Source organism: Passer montanus, unplaced genomic scaffold (genome assembly GCF_014805655.1).
Source record: "Passer montanus isolate IOZ18808 unplaced genomic scaffold, ASM1480565v1 scaffold151, whole genome shotgun sequence".
NCBI classification, from domain to species: domain Eukaryota; kingdom Metazoa; phylum Chordata; class Aves; order Passeriformes; family Passeridae; genus Passer; species Passer montanus.
Genome location: NW_024362163.1, coordinates 403,612 through 425,118, shown reverse-complemented (window position 1 = coordinate 425,118; position 21,507 = coordinate 403,612). Strand labels below are relative to the sequence as shown.

The window sequence follows — 21,507 nt, the reverse complement described above, 5'->3', positions numbered from 1 at the left end:
GCAAATTTCTTATTATTGCAAAGGGGCTAGCTGCAGCTGACAAGCGGCTCCTTGATCTCTAAACTCCAATTCAATTCCTCCAATTAATTCCTCCTTTTGTATCTACAAAACAAACTTCAGCTTTCAGCAAGCTGAAGTTCAGACCTCACCTAAAGCACTTTTCTCCATAACTGGCCTGACTCAAACTGCAATCTGTGCTTGGATACAGAAGTGGCACACTGCTAAATTTAGAAATACACACATATAAAAGGACACAGAGGAGTGTCTGAGAATCAAAACATACTTCAGGGAGGCACAACATTCAAGCTGAAAAGGGGTTTAAGTTTTTACAGGTATCACTCTCAAGGACTGAGTAGTCAACTTTCTCTTGGCCATGTTTGAAGCTGTTCTCTTCATGAAGACTATTCTTTAAAGTCATCAAAAAAGGAGGACATGGATGGAAGGTCATGAAGCTTAACACAACTGGAGTCCTTTCACAACTGCAGTGGGAGAGGCTGGAGCGAGAAACACTGATAGAAGACATTCTCAGCCTTCACCCTGCTCAGACATGTCATTAATAATATCAAAATGTGTACTGACACAAGACAATATACTCCATGTTACAGCATCCTTTAAATCAATCTGATAACAGAAGCTAGCTTGGACTGCAGCAGGTAATATACCAAAGAGGGTGTCTTAGTCTCAGGATGACAGCAGAGCTCCAATACCTGCACAGGGCTCTTATCAATGGCTGGATTAAATTTATGATGCCGTTCTTGATCCGTACAGCTCTAAATTACATGGGATTTGTCTAAGAGACCATATGTCTCCTGTGTCATGCTGCTACAGCTGCTGTCAGCAGAAAGACTCACTCCAGACATGTTTGGTATTAAAGAAGGAAAAAAAAAAGACTTGTCAACAGGACTGACTCACTGGGGACAGGTTGTTTTGAAATTTACTCCCACCTTTAGTTTGAAATAGCTAAAATCTACTGACCCTTAAAGTGGGCTAAAAGGTACACCACTTTCCTGGGAATACAATCAAGAGTGATATTTTTTAGACATCTGAAAACCATGCTTGTTTTCTAGCTCCTGATTATTTCCCTTTTATTTGAGTTATGAATCAAAAGGTAATCTGAGGTCTTCATCTTTTAAGACAATGTACTTTAATCCAACAGAATAGACACATTTTATTAAAATAGGACTTTAGATAGCATTATAGGAAAAGAATAGCATAGCAGAGGTACTCAGAGCTCTTTATCTGCAGAGTGGATGCCATTTGTTATGTTAAAAAATGCTTGTCTGTCTTCAGTTTAGTTTGGTAAAGGATACAGATGCACATGTATGCATGCACATCTTACCTTCATGAGGCCTCTGAGCAGGACCAAAACATGTCTATTGTTAAACTTAATAGGCAGACAGCTATCACCCTTTAAAATTACCTTTTGTGCTCCACTTGCCTACCCCTAATTGCTTCAGTTAATTAGTGCTAGGATAAAAGCTTTAGCAGCAAATGTTAAAAAAGACAAAGCTGTTTCACAGAAGGGGAGGAGCTTTTTTAGAAGCTGAGTATCACCTAATGGGTACCTAAATCTGAGTTTAGCTCTATTTTGCAGTTCCATAATGCTTTAATATTTTATATTGTGATGACAAGGCTGTATAGCCAGACCCTAGTAAAATCCCTTCATTTTTCTACCTTAGTACAAATTATAAATAATGATTCTTTGTGGAAGAGAAAATTTCCTGAGGAACCACAAGGGATATTCTCAAAATATGGCTCCATAGTAATTATAACAAGTCCTCTTTTCTTACACAGAAATAAAAAATAAAGAAAACACAAAAACATTTGTGAGTGGCTGAAGAGCTGATTTATTCTGTTATCACCTACAGGACTGAGTCCTTATATATTCATATTATGGTCATTAGTATTCCACAGCTGGATCTTCTCCCTCACTCAGCAGCAAATCAATTGTTTTCACATCTGCTTGTAGCTCATATTTCCCCAAAGGATTTCAGTGATCATATTGTTTTTCCATTTTCCAATGTACTGTCTGACCTTTTTCCTCAAGGCCTTGCACAATTCGCTTTAGTCAATCACTTCTTATTGATTGTTAGCACCTTGCTCATTCCCTGTCTGTCTTTGCTTTAATGAATATAGGAGTATTTTTTAGTGATCTTGTTTTTAATATGTCCTGTCATCTACTCACTGTTCTTTCCACCCTTGTTGCTTTAGATTTCTCATTTAGATTTATACTTCTGTTCAACTTGCATTCCAGTTCAAGCTAAAATTCCACCTTCTTTCAGCTTATCCTTTCTTTTGTAGGATGCTTGTATCTACAAAACAAACTTCAGCTTTCAGCAAGCTGAAGTTCAGACCTTCAGACCTCACCTAAAGCACTTTTCTTTTGGGAACTTATAGGGTTCTAGCAAAAACTTTCTTGGTTTATAATTTCTCCTGACATTTCTGTTCTGTGTGTTTTTTTCAGTTGAGCACTGCATACACTTGCTTCTTATTAGGAAGCACAGAGAAGAGACAGTCCCTGGAAACACTTTTTCACAATTCCTCCAAAGTCAAACCCTGTCTGTTTACCTGAAGATCCACCTACATTGTGGAGGGCACAAATACTGGCTAATTTGCAGCTGCCATCTTATCTTTCTTGGCTTTGACTGACACACCGAATCTCAGAAATTCCAATCATCCCAATTCTTGGGCTACTTTTCCCTCCAAAGCTCTGCAGTGATATCAGGTAACTGTTCCCTGTTGCATCACTATGGAAGGAATGTTGCCACAAATTTTCTTACACTTGTCTGGGAGTCAGCCATAACCTCACATACTGGGAATCCCTCATTCCTAACTGGCTCTTTCACTCATCACAATGGATTATCCCTTTGGTCCTCTTAGCAATAACTAGACATCGTTAACCAGCAAAGGCTGCAGACAATCAGTGCTTTCAGGATGACTGCCAAAAGCTCACTGAGATCAGCTGTTCAGGGAACTTCTGCAAATATTTCAAGCAAAATTTTTCCTTTTAATGCACGACTTTCTTTGCTGAAAAGTCCCCAAATCACTTTTTTTCAATATCAACCATTCAGTTGACAGGAAACTTGCACTTAAAGCTGCCCTTGAAGCAGCCGTAAGAAAACAGAAGTAGCTTGGAGGACCACCTCCTCAGTACTTTCTTTTCTTGGGACTGTTTTCTCTAATCATTCCCTATTTTACTGTCTCATTTTTTGGACATAAGTGATGAATGAGATAAACAGTGGGATCAACTTATTTGGCACCCAGATGATGAGCCACAAAGCCTTCTTCATACCAAGACACTTCTTCAGTGCACTGAGCCACAGCACATTCAAAACAGGACCAAAATAAACATCTATGGAAACCTAGACAATGGGTCTCTAGTGATAAATCAGAGCAGCTTTACAGCAGCTTTCTGCTTAAGATCACACCATTACACTCAAGATGCCAAGAGACTCACAAAGTGACCCTTAGCAGAATATGGAAGGGGGTTGAATAGGAAAGAGAGCCACTAACTTCCAAGTCCAGCAGCACAAAACTGCTATGCCAGGAATTCTGGAATAACTTACTCATCCCTTTCTATTGGTAAGCATGCTGGTGCTATTAAACCAATTTGCATCAGTGTCAACCCAGAAAAAGTTCTCCAAGTAAGAACTGAGGACAGGAAACATGCTATGTAGCTCTTTGCTAAAAGCAAGTTAAGATTTTGCCAATCTGTAATTCCTGCTAAAACTCTTTATAAACTTTCACAGCAACAAATAAACCAAAATGGCAAACGTCAACAGGGGCTGAAGCTGTGATGCAGATCTTCTCCTAGCCACTCACTAGCTATCAGTGAAGGATGCTGCAAATGTGATGTGAGTAGGACTGATGTAAATGAAAGCACCTCTTCTTAGAAGCAAAACTCCTCATGCTGGGAAAAGGAAAGGAAAGCTCTCCATGTCTTTTTTTTTTTTTCTACACTGAAATCACAGTAAAAAAAACCCCAACCCTGTTGTATCTCCTCCCCTTTTCACACCTCACTAGATTGTGTGGGTAGTGATGTGGGAGTGGATGTCTGAGAACAAGACATGTTCCTCTACACAACTGTATGCTATGTTAGGGATGGTTATTGCCTTTCATGTCTAACAAAGCAATTCATTCTTCTAAAAGAACCAATTTCATTTTCGGGAAAGTACTGGCTTTATTCTCTGAAATGCAAGAGGAATTCAACTCACCATCTGCAAGAACTGCTTCATAAATGTAAGACACAGAGTCTCCAGTATTTTCATCCCGTGGTTTATCTAGGAAAAAATAACAAAGAAGAAAGAAGATAACACTGATTTCCACTTTTTTTTAAAAGATTAAAACCTATATATATTTTGGATGTAAGATAAAGCTATATTTCTGCAGATAGAAAAAAGAAATCTTAGAACAAATCCAATGGCTAGTACAGGGGAACAAGCAAGAGATCTTTAGATGCAACTGTATTTATCCTTTTTCAGTAAGCATCCCTGTGACTGATTTTTCTTCAGTTGACCAGAGCTGGTGAGAAATGTGTGCTTGAGGAAGACGTTTCCCTGGAAGTCAATTCAGCAAACAATGGGAGAGGAGTTGGGAATAAGCAAAGAATAGAATCATGTGCAGTAAAGTGAGAAACTGAAATGGATACAGACATTTCAGTTTGGAAGACAAGACAGTGCTCCTTTTGATAATACAATAGATCTGGTTACAGACCAAATCACAGAATCAGAGAGGTTTAGGTTCGAAAGGACCCTGAGGAACATTTGGCTCCAACCCCTTAGCCATGAGCAGAGACACCTTCCAAAAGATCAGATTGCTCAAACCTCATCCAACCTGGCCTCAAACACTTCCAGGGATGGGGCATCCACAGGTTCTCTGAGCAATCCATTCCAGTGCCTCACCATCCTCATTGTAAGGAGTTTCTTCCTTACATCAAACTTAAGCCTACTTTCCTCCAGTCCAAAGCCATTCCCCCTTGTCCCATCCCCAAAACCTTCTAGGCTCTGGGCTGGACAATGTCAGCTCTTTGAGCCTGTCTGCAGGAGAGATGCTACAGTACTCTGAGCATCTTCATGGCCTCCTCTGGACTTGCTCAAGCAGGTCCATGTTGTTCATATGCTGGGAGCTTCCAGAGCTGGACACAGCACTGCAGGTGGGCTCTCACCAGAGCAGAGGGGCAGAATCCCCTCCCTTGCCCTGCTGCAGCCCAGGATGCAGTTGGCTTTCTAGGCTGTAAGTGCACATATTGATCTTATCAACCAACACCTCTAAGTCCTCAGGACTGCATTCAATCTATTCTTCACCCAGATTATTTGTGCTTGGGTTTGCCCTGACGCGTGCAGCACCTTGCACTTGGCGTTCTGGCCTTCACAAGGTTTGTGTGGGCACACTTCTCAAGCCTGTCAAGGTCCCACCAAATGGCATCCCTTCCCTCCAGCGTGTCAACTGCACCACACAGCTTGGTGCCAGCAGCAAATGTGCTAAGGGTGTACTCAATGCCACGACAAAAGATGTTACATGGCACCCAACACAAACACTGAATGGGTCTGCTTGGAAGGGACCACTACAGCTCGTCTGGTCCAAACGGCCCTGCTCAAGCAGGGTCATCCTGAAACACATGGCACAGGATTGCATCCAGACAGCTCCTGAAGATCTCCAGTGAGGGAGACTCCACAATCTCTCTGGAAATCTGTTCAGTCACCCAGGTAGAGAAGTTGTTATTTCTCATATTTAGGTGGAACATCAGTTTCAATAAGCTAGTTGATTCTTGTCCTATTGCTTGGCATCACTGAGTCTGCCTCCATCCCCTTGACACTCTCCCTTCAGATACTGATAGACATTGATGAGGTCCCTTCTCAGTTGTCTCTTCTCAAGGCCAACTCTGTCAGTCTGTGCCCTACAAGATACTGTGTGGCAGCTTCTGGGGTCCCTGGACAGATGAGGGAAATAATGAATGTGATTCCATGTCCTTAGAAGGCTAATTTTTTATTTTATGATGTTATATAATATTAAAGAAATGCTATACTAAACTATACTAAAGAATAGAGAAAGGATACAGATAGAAGGCTTAGCAAGAATGATAATGAAAACACTTGACTCTTCTCCAGAGTTTGACACAGCTGGACAGTGATTGGTCATTAAGTTAAAACAATTCACATGAAACCAATCAAACAATAACCAAGTGGTAAACAATCTCCAAACCACATCCTAAAGCAGCAAAAACCGGAGAAGCAATCAGATAATTGTTGTTTTCATTCCTCCCTGAGGCTCCTCAGCTTCCCAGGAGAAAAAAATCCTAACAAAGATGTTTCAAAAAACATAAGTGACAATACTGTATTAGCATTTTCAGGATGAAGTTCTGGACTCAGCCTTTTAAGTACACAGGGACCTACCAAGAGCAAAATCTGATTCTGTTTCTTCTACTATGAACTTAAATAGGTGTTATACTGCATTTTTTTTCCAGGGTAAAGTGACAATTTGTTTAGTCTGGACTGCGAAAACACCCCTTATTTTATCCCATTTCAAAGAAGATGGCACTAATCTAACAGAAGCAGCATTATGGTGAAATTACAAATACCAATTTTGCTCTAACAACAGTTGTGTGCAAAAAATATACAAGGAGTACCCTTACAGAGGTCTTCTCTAGATGCCTTCCAATGATAACTTTTCAGTAATTGTGACTGGTAACCACAGTGCAAGACTCAGTCAGACTCAATCATACATTCCATGAAGGACATATAGGACTACAGAGTCACACAGCAATTTTGCACCATTACCTGCAAAAATACTTGCTGGGAATCTTAAATTTGTTGTCAGCTTGAGAAAGAGTCACACAACTGCAATTAAATACTAACTGATGACTGGGCTGTAAACAATACAAATTTGGTTGATGTCCATTTCAAACCTTGGAAGAGCAGACTAAAAATGATAAAGCCATTAATTTTTAAAAAATAATTATAAACTAAATAAACAAATGAATTGCAGTATGTTTAGTACATGCTGTTGCAATAGTGCTTATTTTCTATCACACAACTGCAATTAAATACTAACTGATGACTGGGCTGTAAACAATACAAATTTGGTTGATGTCCATTTCAAACCTTGGAAGAGCAGACTAAAAATGATAAAGCCATTAATTTTTTAAAAATAATTATAAACTAAAACAAATGAATTGCAGTATGTTTAGTACATGCTGTTGCAATAGTGCTTATTTTCTAGTCATCTGACTTCTAGTATTAACTAATATTTTAATGAGTTAGTTTTTTAGCATGTCTCTTTAGAATTTTTTAGCATTTTTAGCAGTGTTTAGGACTAAGATGTCAGTGCACTTGCTTTTCTGGGTGTAATAACTTTTCATCCAATTATTGGCAAAAATAAGAGGAAAAAACATCACATACATGACACTTCAGAATCCAAGGGTACAGGTTACCATGACTAGCTACATAGATTAGAACATGAGCAGATAAGAAACCTAAAAAACCTCACAAACAAACCCTAACAAGTAAAGTCTTCCCTGAATTTTACAGGAAAAAAAAGGAGAAGAAATAGGAAAAAAAGTCAAACAGTTTAAGTGACAGGTGATGACAGTCTCAACATCTTATCCAGGGTTGCCACCTCCAGACAATCACTTCAGTCTCTCTTCTGCTTTGTAATAGCCAGGATCTCATGTCAGATGAAAAAAGTTAGTGACACAAACCAGTTTTTTGTTGGCAGTCATTACCAACCCCCATCACTGCACTGGCATCCCTTCTGAGTGGAAAGGGGAAGCAGAGGATCTCAGGAAGATGTAATACTCTGGTAATCTTAGCAGTCCCTGCAGAGCAGTTCAAAGACTCATTTTTGGAAAGGAAATGAGAGCTATACTGCAGCACACACCAACTAACAAAATGTCCCTTCTGCTCTTTTGCTTATGATACAGTCACACAGATTATTTTCATTTTAATAAAAATTTAATTGACATTTGAGGTGGTCCGCAATAAGCAGATGACATCACTGCCTTAAAACGCCAGTGGTATGCACTGTCTGAATGTAAATACTTTGGGGAAGGAGTAAACAGAGGCACAACCATGTGGTCTCATTTATTGAAACCTTTCATGGCAGTGAACAAGGCCAAAACCACCCACCTACTTTTGTCTATTTACTCAATCTTGCATGTTCAGGGGAGAAATCTTCACAACCAAGCCTGAGGTCACACACATACACACACACAATTTAGTATTCACAAACAAACAAGACCAAAAATTCTAGTCATTTTCTTCTTCAACTTTGGGTTTTTTAGCACATTAGCTGAATTTTCTCAGACTACAAGTCAGTGTCAAACTTAGGTGAAGCACTTGCCCACTGATGCCAATGGTAAAGTTCCCACTTAAATCAGGAGTTTAGCTCATTAGCACAAGGCTTCCTCTCAGCCTAAGGAAATCCATTGGCAATCATTGCTTGTATTTGAGTACCAATGTGAAGAGGATTTTACAGGAGAAGAAGCAAAGCAGTGGAGTCAATATGTGAAACATTACTTCAGTATTCAATATCATACAAAATCACAATAAAATTGATGCCACCACACTAGAAAAGAAACAGGAAACAGATACCATAAAAGTTATGATAAAAATATAATTATTTGTTCCTCTTTTCTGCAGTCTGCACAATGGAAATTAGCCCCTCAGTATCTGAAGTGCTCTGAAGGTCTGCATGAGTTAAGCCCTATTTTAACTCCCAGCACACTTTCCCCACATTTACTTATTAGAGAAAAACACCCTACGCTAGTATCTCATTTGTCCACATCTATACCACACTACTAGTTGCAAAAGTAGTTCACTTAACGTTACTCTTCTTGGTCACTAAAATTGCCTGCAGATACGTGGAATATCTTTTAGGCAAACAATCAGAAATTAATGGCATATTGCTCTCTCAGGTAAAAGTTACAAATTTGTTCTGAGAATCTTTCCTGGGCTGTCAAAGACTCTAGGTACCATTTTCTAGTTGGGTTATGTTACTTTATGTACCTCTCAATTTTTAATAAAATAGATAATAAATAGATACATATAAATTTGATGTGCTGTTCTCAACTACCAAATTTTGTAGAAGTAAATTCTCTTCATATTTTGGCATTAAAAGAAAAAAAAAAGGCTATCAGTGCTTCAGGAAAAATCTGGAAGTGAAAGTGATAAGAGTTGCTTTTGTGGTGCTTTAAAAAATGAAACCTAATAAAACCACAGACAGACTAATGGATACTTATGACTCCTGAGTTGTACCAAGAAGTCCCACCAAATGTCTAATAAAAGGGTCAGCACAGTTTGGAAACAGTGCCACAGAAAAATTATTTGTATTAGATAAGACCTGCTCTCTTTTTTGCAACATTTATACTGAGGACAGCTACAGGAGAAATTGAGGACATTTAAGCATCTAATTTAACTACCTACAGATGCAAATATCTATCTACAGATCCTTTAGATAAACACATGCTTGCCTGAATTTGAAGTCTTCCAGGATTAAACAGGAAAACCCCAGCTATGTTTAGTACCCCAGGATACTGAATTAATACATAGAAAACATGTCAATTTCATCTTAAAAAGGGTACACAGTTCAGCAGACCAAAGACAAAGTAGTAGAAAGACACAGGAGAAAGAAAAGACATGCAAGCAAAATGTTTCCTGATTCTGCTTTCAACAATACGGGAAAAAGTTGATAAAGGAAAGTCAGAATTCTAGAGTCTCACTGGACCATCTTAGGTGTTAACATAGAAGAAAAAAAAACCCAGAGAAGAAGGAGAACAGTCAGAAGTTATCTTTTTTATGGCAATAGGCACAGGATCTACAAAACATAAAACCAACTCAGAATCTGAATGTGGCATTTTCAAACAGTGAAATATTTTACAAACAAATCCTGCAAAAGGAATCTTTTGACAGCAATAAAAATATTTGTGTTCTTCTTCATGCAGAAGATGAGTATAATAAAGTCTGTCAGCATCCTGGAAATACATGTTAGAAAGATCACTCTCCATGTCCTAGTTCTCTCTTTACTCCTCCAAGAACAGGTTCAAACAGGCATAACAAACCATTCAGATTTTGTGTTTGAACCACATTACAAATAAGCTCTCTGCTGAGTAAAAAAAACCCTGCATCTTCTGTTTCATTTAGTTTTACTCAACATTTTAATCAGTTTTCATTTTTGCTTAGTATATTTGGCATATATACTACTTTAAAGCCAGAATGAAGTTTTAACAGATAAGAAGATGAAACCAGCACTATCTGGGAGGTAAAATAACTGTAGGGGCATATAAAATGAGAATGATTTTGCACTTCTTCCATCTCAGGTTGTAGGGATAGTGCAAAGAGAATAGCACCTAGGAGAGAAGAGACAGCTAAGAACTTACCATGCCTATGAGCTTTCCTGAGTATGGGGAAAACTGTAGTGGAAGGCTGGTGACTATTAGCACCTATGCCATTGTTAATACTCTCCAGGACAGTGTTCAACTGTGAGATAACAACCTGATTTAGCATCCATCTTCAGCTGTTCTAACTGCCCAGAGGCCACTCCACAACCCTGGCATCCATTAGTCCTAGGATCTCAATGGGATTAACAGGATTTAGCTGCAGTGGAAGGCATGTGGTATGGCCATTATAATTAAAGCACGTTATTGAGCTTTCAGACTCAATGTCACTTTTAGAGCAACAGCTCTTGTCAATACTGAGGAGACAAGAAGCTACAAGTGCTTGGGAGAATAAGTTAAGAGTAATTAACAGTTTAGTGGGAAAAAAGTAATGAAAACACTTTTGTGTACATTCTTTGTGGTTTTCAGTTCTTATCTCTAAAAGGGTCAGGAATACAAGGGTCTAGAGATGAGCACTGACAACAAAAGGGATTGAAAACAATGATCCATCTACAAAGAGAAATGGGAAATCTTGTGGGTCTGGTCCCAATGAAAGGCAAAAAAAAAAAATGCTCCAAGGGAAAAATAATCCTTCTATATACTTAACAACCCCTTAGCAAATAATTTCAAATACAAGGGAAAAAACTTCTTTCCCAGATGCGCAGTCTGTCAACATCCCTGTCACAGGTATCACAAAGGCTAAAAGCTTAACAGGATTCTACAGGAGAATATCATATATACAGACACCATTATCTTTAAGCAAAGGTAAATAATGACAAACCACGTACATCTTCATTAATCATAGTTTAAATCAGCACTCGGATGAAAGAAAATCTCTTACTTCTTTCACTGTGCAACAGAGAGCAGAGCAGAGGTCTCCTATCAGCACTGATCTAAGCTGGCCTGGCGGGTGGCCAGGGCACACCAGTACACAAAAACCAGGGCCAGAGAAGTTCTAAGCTTGGAGTGTGGAGGAGGGCTTAGCCCTGAAGCACCAGGCATCACCCCCACCTCCAGTCCTGGATCTGGCTCCATCCACTGAACTCATCTGATCCCAGGCACAGTCTATGCACCCCCAGTAAAGATGTACACACTGAGACTGAGGCCTTCAACAACTATTCATTAATTCAGCTTTCTCCTAATCTCTGAAATTGCTGATTTTGGTCACTGTCAAAGCAAAGATCATTTGAACACCTACTAAACATCTGGCATTACATTTAAGTCCCAAGGACATAGTAAGTATTCTTGTGAATGCATTGACCTAACCAAAGAATTTTCCTGTGTCTTCTAGGAAACCGTTTATTGCTGCAGAAAGGTTTGCAACTTCCTGTGCATGTGTCAACTGATAGTATCTAAGCACAATTACTTCCTACATATATATACACACAGAGTATAGACCCACTGTTTTCATCCCATTAAAAAATGGCCAAGAAGCTTCAGTCTGAAGCTACATATTGGACACAGATAGAAATTGCAAACATTACCTTCTGAAACAAAAACAGATAACCAAATGAGCCCAAATTGTCAAGTCTGAGATACATACCGAGGAAAATGTTATTCAATATTGAAGATGGTTGGGGAGAAGGAGTCCAAAATGTACTTTTGAAAGAACTGATCTCATATAGGCAGGCTGTGTGTAGACATTCTGGGCCAGTTTTAAAGCCCTATAGCATACTTAAGCACAAGGCAGCAGGAAGATCCAGCTAGGTTGCTCATTCAGCTGGGGTCTCTCTACCCCCATGTTCAAAAGAATATTCTTGGTTGCCCATGTGTATCCAAAACTAGGTTAAGCTCTGAGTAAAAAACCTGACCATCAGGATGTCTCTCAAGCACAAGCTCCCATTCCAATAAAATGGCACCTTGCATGCAACAAAGAGAGAAGCACAATACTCTGCTTGGTGGACAAAATCTTGGCTAAATAGCAAGAGCTGAGGGGATGGAAGAGACCTAAGGATTACAAACAAGCAGTAGTATATTACCTGGTTGAATAATTTCTTTAACAACAGAAACATATTCCTCAGGTTTCTGATCAGTAGAAATCTCTTTGCTGCCTCCAGCTAAGGTCAGTATCTCATAAAGAATCTCTGAATTCTCCACTCCACAAAGCAGAATTACCACATTATCCGGAGGTTTTAGAACTTGTTCCAGAAAATAACTTCTCTTTTGATTCAGGCAGTTAAGAAGTCCACATGACAGTATCAGGAGTTTACATTTATAAGACGGTAAACAGAGTAGTTCCTGGTGCTTGAAAGATGAATTTTCTAGGTTGTAGAGTAAGATGCCTTCTTTGTTCACTATGAGTCCAAAAAGAGATTTTAAATACAGAGCCCACTCTTCTGCTCCTTGTTCATATATCACGAGGAGATCCTTTATATTTTCTAGAGAGAAGAAAACATTTTAAAATTTTTTCAAGTGTGTTTTAAATACATTATAAACATCAGAAGACAGATTGTTTGTTTTCCCCCAATAAAAACTTAGGGTGCTGAAGAAATTACCTTTAGCAGAAATCAGCTCATGACCTTGAAATGACAATCACCTCATTATTTCTAAGATGAAGGCAGGAAGATTGTCCACAGAAATACAGGAAAAATAGCTCAGAATATTATATTTAGAATAACTAATATTTCAGAATAAGTATTGAAACTGCAGTGTAGGAAGCAGAGCACATTCACACATTCTGCACCCTCCTAGAGTCTTTTCTGCACTTTTATTAACCCTCCTGCCTTCTCAAAATACTGAGAAAACCAGAACTGCACAGGGATTCCTTCATACAGTGCATGAGAAGAAAAAAATAACCTTGGCTATGCACATGAGCTCATAAACAATGAATTTCACATTCACCCCTGTGCAAATGGAAAGTACAAGGCTTGAGTATTCAAGAAATTCTAAAGATAAAAGCAAGAAACATGCATTGAAAGGATAAAAGACAACAAAGTAATTCCACTTCCATATGGAATATCTGCACCACTCTGCAGCTTTGATCTTGGCTAAGCAGGAATGAGAAAGGGGTTTTATGATGTTTATTGAAGGCTCAACTGCATTTCTTCTCAGCTACATTGATTTTTATATATGAGAAAGAAAGCTTTATTTGTATAAGAAAGGGGGAGTGAAATATATCTAACACCACACTTGATGGAATAAAGGCTCTTCAGCACACATCTCATAAAGCTCTAATGCAATATGCTTCCCCTATTTAATTTGTCTTTTCTATCCATACACAGAGGGAAGAGCCATGCTTGTTGAGCAAAGTTTTTCATACTGCAGTTTGGTTAAATGTTTATTGAAGCAAGCAGCAAGTGCTATCAAGTTACACCTGTGGAAAACCAAACAGGTTTGGTTTGAATTATAAGCTTGTATTTTTTTTTCTGACATCAATCTGCCTTCTGTATTAACAGTTAACTTCATTATTAAGCAGGAATGCAAGGCTTGCATCTTACTTGCTTTAAATTGTATTAAAAGGTGAAATATTATATTTTTTAATGCTTGCCTGAATCAAAATGCGGGGTCAAAGTTTACCCTATAAATAGCTATGATGTTCTCTATCAAAAATCCACTCTGTGTACTAGTAGCTTTTTTCTGTGATGGTGTTTTTGCCTTTAGAGATTCTACTAACATGCATATATGGGCAGCTTACTTGAAAATTAAAGCCCACCAGAACTTTGCCTTTACAACAGTATTATTTTTACCTGAAACAAAAAAAGATCTAAAGTCTAGCTTTAGTGCAACACTACCCAGTACTGAATATATAGTAACAATGCTCAACTTTTCAGCCAGAGTTTTTCCCCTTCATTATTTTCATCTCTTACAGAATAATTATTTGAATTTACTGCACTTGAAATATAATTCAAGTTGAAAATAATTTTGTTCCCTTGAAAGCTCATGGAATAGAAACTATCATATCCCGACAAAATTAAGCCATGCTTCATCTGCTCATACTCAAACTGACTCAAAGGTAGAAATACAATTTATTATTAGTTCAGCAATGAGAAACAGTAAGAGAATTTTTGCAGTCATCCATAACCTGAAATGGGTCCTTCTGATAAGCAAAATTATTCTCTAGTTACTGGTGCATGGCTGCCCAAGAAAGCACATCTCATGTCATCTGAAGGGCTCTTTGAAAAAACCTGCTAGATCCTGTGAGACTACTGTGACCAAGCAAGAATCAACAACTTGTGTACACAGGGGAAAAGAACATGTCTTTTATGGCAAGAATTATAAGATATAGTAGAGTGAAAAAAAAGCGCACAAATATAAAAGAGTTAAAGGAAACCTCAAGAACTCTGCAATGCACCAAACACACCAGGAAGGCAAAAGAAACAAATTGAAAATTGGGGTCTAGTAGCTGCTCTTGAATAGATACCAGTTTATGAACCTTGCAGTCTTATGAAAGATAATTTCTATGTGCTTAGAATTAATCGAGAAGCACTTGCTAATGCTATCTTTGAGAATGACACTGCACAGGTGTCAACTCATTCCCTATCTTTTTAAAGGCTTTTTAGGTTTATAGGAGTTTGTAGGTGAAATGCTTAATTTCTAGGTATCTTTGACCTGGATTATAGTACTATTATGTTTCCATAATTCAGCACTAACAGATTTTGTTTGACTTCAGTAAGGCTGATTACAATTAGGATAGGGTTTAAAAATTAGCTCTACAGTCCCACTACCTTATTACATTTTGGTGAAAAAAAGTCAGGTTTGAACTTTTACCCAAGTTTTAATGGAAAGACAGATCACCATATTTCTCAGGACTGTCCACAGCCTTTTCCAGTTAGGGTACTGGAGCCTAACAATGGAAGCTGTTCACTCAGCTGCCCATGAACTCCTATAACCACATACCAAGCCTAACAAAAACGTATTGCAAGTCTGTTTACAACCCTCACCTCAATCCCCTCAGCCTTTGACACCCGTGTGAAGAGAACACTTTCTCAAGTTGCTCTCCACCCCTATGTTGAGAAAGAAAAGCGACAAACTTTATGCTTTGTCTAGCAGGTGATCCTGTCCTTTCTTCCTGTCACCGATGTCCTTACTTGGGGAATGGAAGGTTGACTTTTTTTTTAAAATCTCAGTCTTAAAAGGAAAGAAATGTATCAACTCTGTCAGTATACAGTGAACTACTGTCCAGCAGAAAAATTTGTTAAAATAAGTACAGTAGTTAAATGTCTCAAAGGAAAAGTGGAAAGGCACTGAAGCTCTTTCTCACTTTCTCATAAGATATTGATGAAAAATCCGGGCAACATAAATGATATGGAATGACATCCAGTGCATCTTTAATTCTTTTGTGAATAGCAGACTACACTCTCCAGGATTATCACGAGTATTTTTTCGTGATAAGAACTCACAAAAAGAAGCAGTATATTTTTTTCCAGGCAAGTAGTGCAAGGATAGAGCTATTCAAGACTTGACAAGTTGACTGCACTCACCTACTTCACTGTGTAGGATGAACCTATGGATAGTCATGAAGGTCATGACACACACAAAAAAAAAAATTGAGCATGAGAAGCATCAGGAAGCATAAAATAACCCAGACACCCCTCTTTGCTCAAAGATTTTGAAAACATTTCTTCTAATCTCAAGAAGATTCATTTCCACCTGGGCTATATGTGGGCTGAGAATGACCAGCATACATACTAGTTCAAATAAGACTTTAGAATCTAAAGAGTTTTAGTCTCTTGGCCCCTTTGCAATCTTTTGACAAAGATTCAACTATTCATCTCTTCACACTGCTTGCCCTGATCACTAACAGGGACATGATAAAAACTGGAAAAAGTTTCACTACCACTTCAAACAACCCGTGCAATCTAACGTTTGGAAACAGAATGAGAACATTTTATTTAGCACTAATGAGTGGCCTTAGCATAACAAATTGCACCTCACCCATCCAGAAGGCATTGATTTTCCCACTCAGCACACCTCACACACATCCAGTAAATGTGTCTCAAAATGCAACTCCAGCCCTTGGTTTCTGGAATTCTGCAAGGCAAATCCCCTGAAGCAAGCTAAAATGCATTCATCACAGGAAGGACAGCAGAAAGCACTTTAGAACGACTTGCAGATAATGGAAAATGTTTTCAGAGCAGTTCATGTTGCTTCTCTGAGGTGTTGCAGCAAAGGAAATGAAAATTATAAAAGCCACTTGTAAACTTTAGAGTGAGATCACAAAGTAGCAAAATTGCTGTAGTGCTGTGGTACACCTGTTTCAATTAAAGCAATTATCCTAAAACAAAGGGCACTCCTGCCCTCACTGTATCAGCCAGCAGTGGCTGCACTGCTATTCTCAAATGCAGATTTAACTGGCATGTAATAAGAACATTTTCATCATGTTACCTTCTGTTGGTAATTGCTAAATTGTATGTGAAAACAAATACTTGCTCCATCGGTATGAAACCAAGCCTCATGACCTCATCCTTCTTAAGCTTAGTGAGATCTGCAGTGGGTAAAATTAGGTTCTACAGAGAGAGATCACTTTTGTACAATGGCATCGGTCTACCCTTGATCTAGTTGTTTTTCCCTGTAAAGCAATTCCACTGATCTTCCCTACAGTAACAATGGGAACACAGAACCAAAAAAAAATTGTGGGCTGTCTTTCACAGCACTAACCTGGCACAGCTAGACCAGAAAGATTCCTGACTATCAAACATATCAAAGCTAATGTTATGCCCAAAAAGCTGTTTCTCATCAAACAATATGGCCTTATTTCCTGGTTTAGGCCTTTCTCTCTGACCTGTCCTATGAATCCTTTCCAGCTGAATACCTACTGATGGACAGGTGCTCTGATTTCTAATGAACAAGGCTAAACACAAACATGGGATATAGAGGTCAGAAGCCATTTTTCTGTTTCAAGGCAGACCTCCTCCTCTATCACAATTGCAAAGAGGCAAAATCTCCTGTCATTACAGTCACTTCTTTGAGAGCAAATTGCACCTTCAGTATGTTTTAGCACAAAACAATCAAGCAGTTCAGAAATTATTTAGACATTAACAAATCATGAAAAGAAATCCACCAAAATGACAGCATGAAGAGCTAAAGTAACATGCTACTTTTTTATAATTGCCATGGAACAAGTCCTTAAGGTCACATGAAAACCTGAACAAGTCTTTAAAGTCACAGGAAAACCTGAGGAAGCTGTATTGAGTTTGCACTACCAGAAGCAACCACCACTTGAAGATTTTCCTTGTACTATAACCATGGTTTTATAAACATGAAATATTAAAAACCCCTTAATCTCAAAATGTCCTGTTAGGGCAGACCAAAGCATCCTCTTTATTTGATTTTTTTTTTAAATTGCCAGTGTTTCTCTTATCAGGATGCCTTTAGATGCTCTATCCTGGCAATTTTGGATTTATCATCACATTTAAACTCTACTGACTTAAATCCAATGTCTTTGCTTTTTCTTTTGCCTTCTCTTGCTTTTTTCATCTGCCCCCTTTAATTCCCTTGTTATTTCAATTTCTCACAAGTTCTTAACTTTAATTTCTTCAAAATAAGAAAAAAAGAATGGAATATATGTTCTGCAGACATTTATGCAAAACAGTCTCATGAAATTCAGTACATTTACCTCTATCACAAGAGAATCTATTTCAGAAAATAGTGCTTACACAACAAAACAAAAATCCACTGATGTTGCAATAAATAAAATTTTGGGTAAGCCGCTGTGATTCCAACAGCTATGGTCTGGGAAAGTCACACCATGACACCTGATGTAAAAAACAAGAAAAGTGTCCTACACATTAAATAGTCTAATTTGTATGCCAGGGCCTTAACAGACACTGATCACCAGGCAATGCGTATCAATAAATAGTACCATTTACTGCAATTTACACTCAGATTTGTGTTCCCCGATTTGTAATGTGATCAAATACACTGAATTAACCATAGATGACATCCAACAATTCCCAAATTACAGATTACCATTGGCACTAGAAATCTGTAGAAATCTGGTTAACTCTCTCAGAGCAGTCACAGAACAGTTTGGATCGGAAGGGACCCTTCAAGGCCATCTCATTTCTAGCCCCTGCCATGGGCAGGAACACCTTCCACTACACCAGGTTGTTCAGAAGCCTATCCAACCTGACCTTGAATCTTTCCTTTTATGGGGCATCAACAGCTTCTCTGGGCAACCTGTTCCAGTACATCATCCACATTTCTTGGGCTTCTAAACCTATTGCTTCCACAAGTCAGAATACTGAGAAAGGGCTTCTGAGATCCCACAAATTAGATGGCTTAATCTTCACCTGCTTTTGCAGTCTGATTTTAAACCCATACTTTAGTGCAACTCATTTACTTGAGCATTCATCCAGAAATTTAAGTAAATGTGAGAGAAGCAGTTCTTGTTTGATCTATAACATGTCTAAGTTATGTGGCTGTAGAAGAAACCATCCTCCAGTTTCAGCTTGTTTCTTTCCTCCCTCTCTGACAAATACATGACAGTCACTAAAAGTACCCAAACACTAAGAACAGAACAACCCAAGACAAATCTCTCATCAGTGTTGGATAACCACTTTATATTTTTGCTTTGACCTTTTTAACAGCATTAATGCTGCACACAGAAGGAAGTAAATGAAGTAGAAAATCATTACATAAATGTGCAGTTTCATAAAATGAGCAATGACAGAGCTAACAGTGAGTTAAAAACCAAGATAAATAAAACACTCAGGGACAACTTCAGTGGAAGGCTGACTTCTCTATATTAAACACACCTCTGCTTCCTCTCTACTGCCTTAAGGCACATTCTACAGACCAGCAATATAAGAAACTACTTGTATTTCTGTCCATCATATAAAGCAAACATCTTAGTTAAATGAATGCCAGCCTGCCTTCACAAATTTAATCATGCGCCTGGAAAATTAACTGTGATGCCCAAATGCTTGCACGAGATTCAGAGACATATCCAATACAAATATGTCCTCAGTACAAGTTCACACATGCAATTATCTTCCCCCCACCTTGCAAAATAAACTTTCAAAATTACTGGTCCTAAAATAAGAACAAATTGCAGAGTTACCTAGATAACAATTTTGGGTCCTCTTCCAGTGGGAAGACCTTGCAGAAAGATTTTTGTGTAACTACTACTGCTTTAGACCACAAGGATGCCTCCTGGAAATAAACCAATTCTATATGTCGAGGTTCTTGCAAACTGATTTACCATACCATACACACATATCTGCCATACATTGCTGTCCTTGCAGTATAGCCTCACTGTGGGATAGGAAGAGGAAAAGTATGTCCACATAATTATGTACTCTTCAAGAAAAGTACCTCATCAGTACTTCCACCTTTTCAAGCACACTATCCTCCATTTCTAGTTAGAAAGGTACAGAAAAGAAAGTGAAAACAAATCACTCCTGAACCTCTTTTGAGACCAAATTAAACCTTATCTCACTACAGTCAGAGAACCTGTGTAGTTCAAATACAGTAAAACTCAGAAGCTTGAGGTAGCCAGGCCAGGATCAAAGAATTATGAAGCATCCTGCTTTTTACATCAAGTCCCTTGTTGTTTGATCAAATCTGTATAACTAAATATTTACTTTCCTCTTGAGCATTCAGAAAAAGAAAAATCTTAAAATAAAACAGGCTGATGCTCTCACAGGTCTGTCACCATGGTCATTGTACTTGTATTTCATTAGTGTCTAACGTAAAACTCCTCAAGATCCCAGTTGAACACACTACAAGTTCCACCTGCTCAGCAATAACTACTTGCATATTTGATAAAGGTATGAAAAACAATGCGCAGTTTTAATTTTCCTCCTCTGGAGTTTGTTTTGCCCATGTTCCATTTTCCCTTTACTGCAGATTAATGTTGTAACTGCACAAACATCTCAACTCTTTAGAATCACCCCTCATGTGCACTGCCTGCAGAGGCTATAGGACCAGACCATGTCTAAAATAAACTCTTTTCAATGTATCTTGCATGGTGCAATAGTGTAATTGACTTTTATAATATTTTAGGTTCATGTTCAACCCTTGATTTCTGATAAAAAGGCCCAGCTCTTCACAGAAGTCTCCAGCATGTTACATCCAATGAATGAGTTGCCACAGTTTGAAAGGATAGTTCTGCCTTTTAACTATGTTATTTAAGTCATGGTTGTGTTCAAAATAAATGCTATTCAGTATTATACATGTCATTCAAAATGAGCATGGACTTAAGAGCATGTGGGAGTACAAAAACTATGGTACACATTACACATTTACAAGCCAAGATATAGAAACATGGCTTGCCATTTTAACAAATTCTATAAGCATCAGTGTTGAAATACAGGCTGTAAGTTTGCCAGTGAAACATAGCTGTTTTTAAACTCATAGAAAACCAGCTGACAATAGCTTGGCAAGAAGACTAGCAGAAAATTAAAATGAAACTGTCCTGAATGTACCCTTTAAGCAGAAAATTCTTCTGTTTCCAAATTGCTAAATGTAGGATCTGGCCTAAACTTCACTGAAAATACATTTTCCCCAATTCAATCATTACAGACTATTTCATTCAAGGCCAAATTAGATTTGGCCTCTTCTAAAATAGCTAGTCTCAAACAGGGAGCAGAACTGATATGGGAGAGAAACACATCTGAAAGCTTTAATGATAAGATTGCAGTGTTAAAACTAAAATAAAGGTATAACAACCTTAAAGTTTTGATTTAAAACACTGGCAAAATTTCCTTTGCTAGTGCACAGCAACAAGGCTTCGTTGATTAAATAGAGTTATTCTGAGACACACTAGGCTAGCTTTCCATGTTTAGAGGTAGGACGTCTACAGCAACCAGAGACAATAAAATGACAAATAGACATCTCAGGGCATGGAAGAAAAAAGGTATATTGAGTTTTGTGCATTTTTATTAGATTTCCAGATACTACAGAACACCCTTTCCAAGCAAGACTACCTCTATTATGTGATTAAATCTTTATAAGGTTTTCTCAAAAGATCAACTTACCTTTAAAAAATACTGTTGAAAAGATTCAGATGGATTTGAAATGCAAATACCTTTAGATACTTCAAGTAAGACTGAACTGCTAGACTTTACTTTCTGGACAGCACCAGAATCATTCAGACACTCAAAGATGTTGGGGTCTATCTGGCTTACTTGAAGGCCTTGCTTCTGTCAAGAAAATCCACAAATGCCAGAGGTTTATATCCAAAAAGTAGACAGAGG

General features: G+C 38.2%; 1 protein-coding gene across 3 annotated transcripts in view; it reads right to left on the bottom strand.

Moving 5' to 3' along the window:
- BANK1 (B cell scaffold protein with ankyrin repeats 1) overlaps positions 1-21,507 on the bottom strand; it is a 132,559-nt gene that overhangs the window by 103,505 nt on the left and 7,547 nt on the right. For all 3 annotated transcript variants that reach the window (XM_039702008.1, XM_039702009.1, XM_039702010.1), the window contains exons 2-3: positions 12,349-12,747; positions 4,215-4,280 (exon numbers count right to left, since the gene is read on the bottom strand). In XM_039702008.1, the coding sequence (XP_039557942.1) occupies positions 4,215-4,280; positions 12,349-12,747 (465 nt within the window). The remainder of the gene's footprint in view (positions 1-4,214; positions 4,281-12,348; positions 12,748-21,507) is intronic.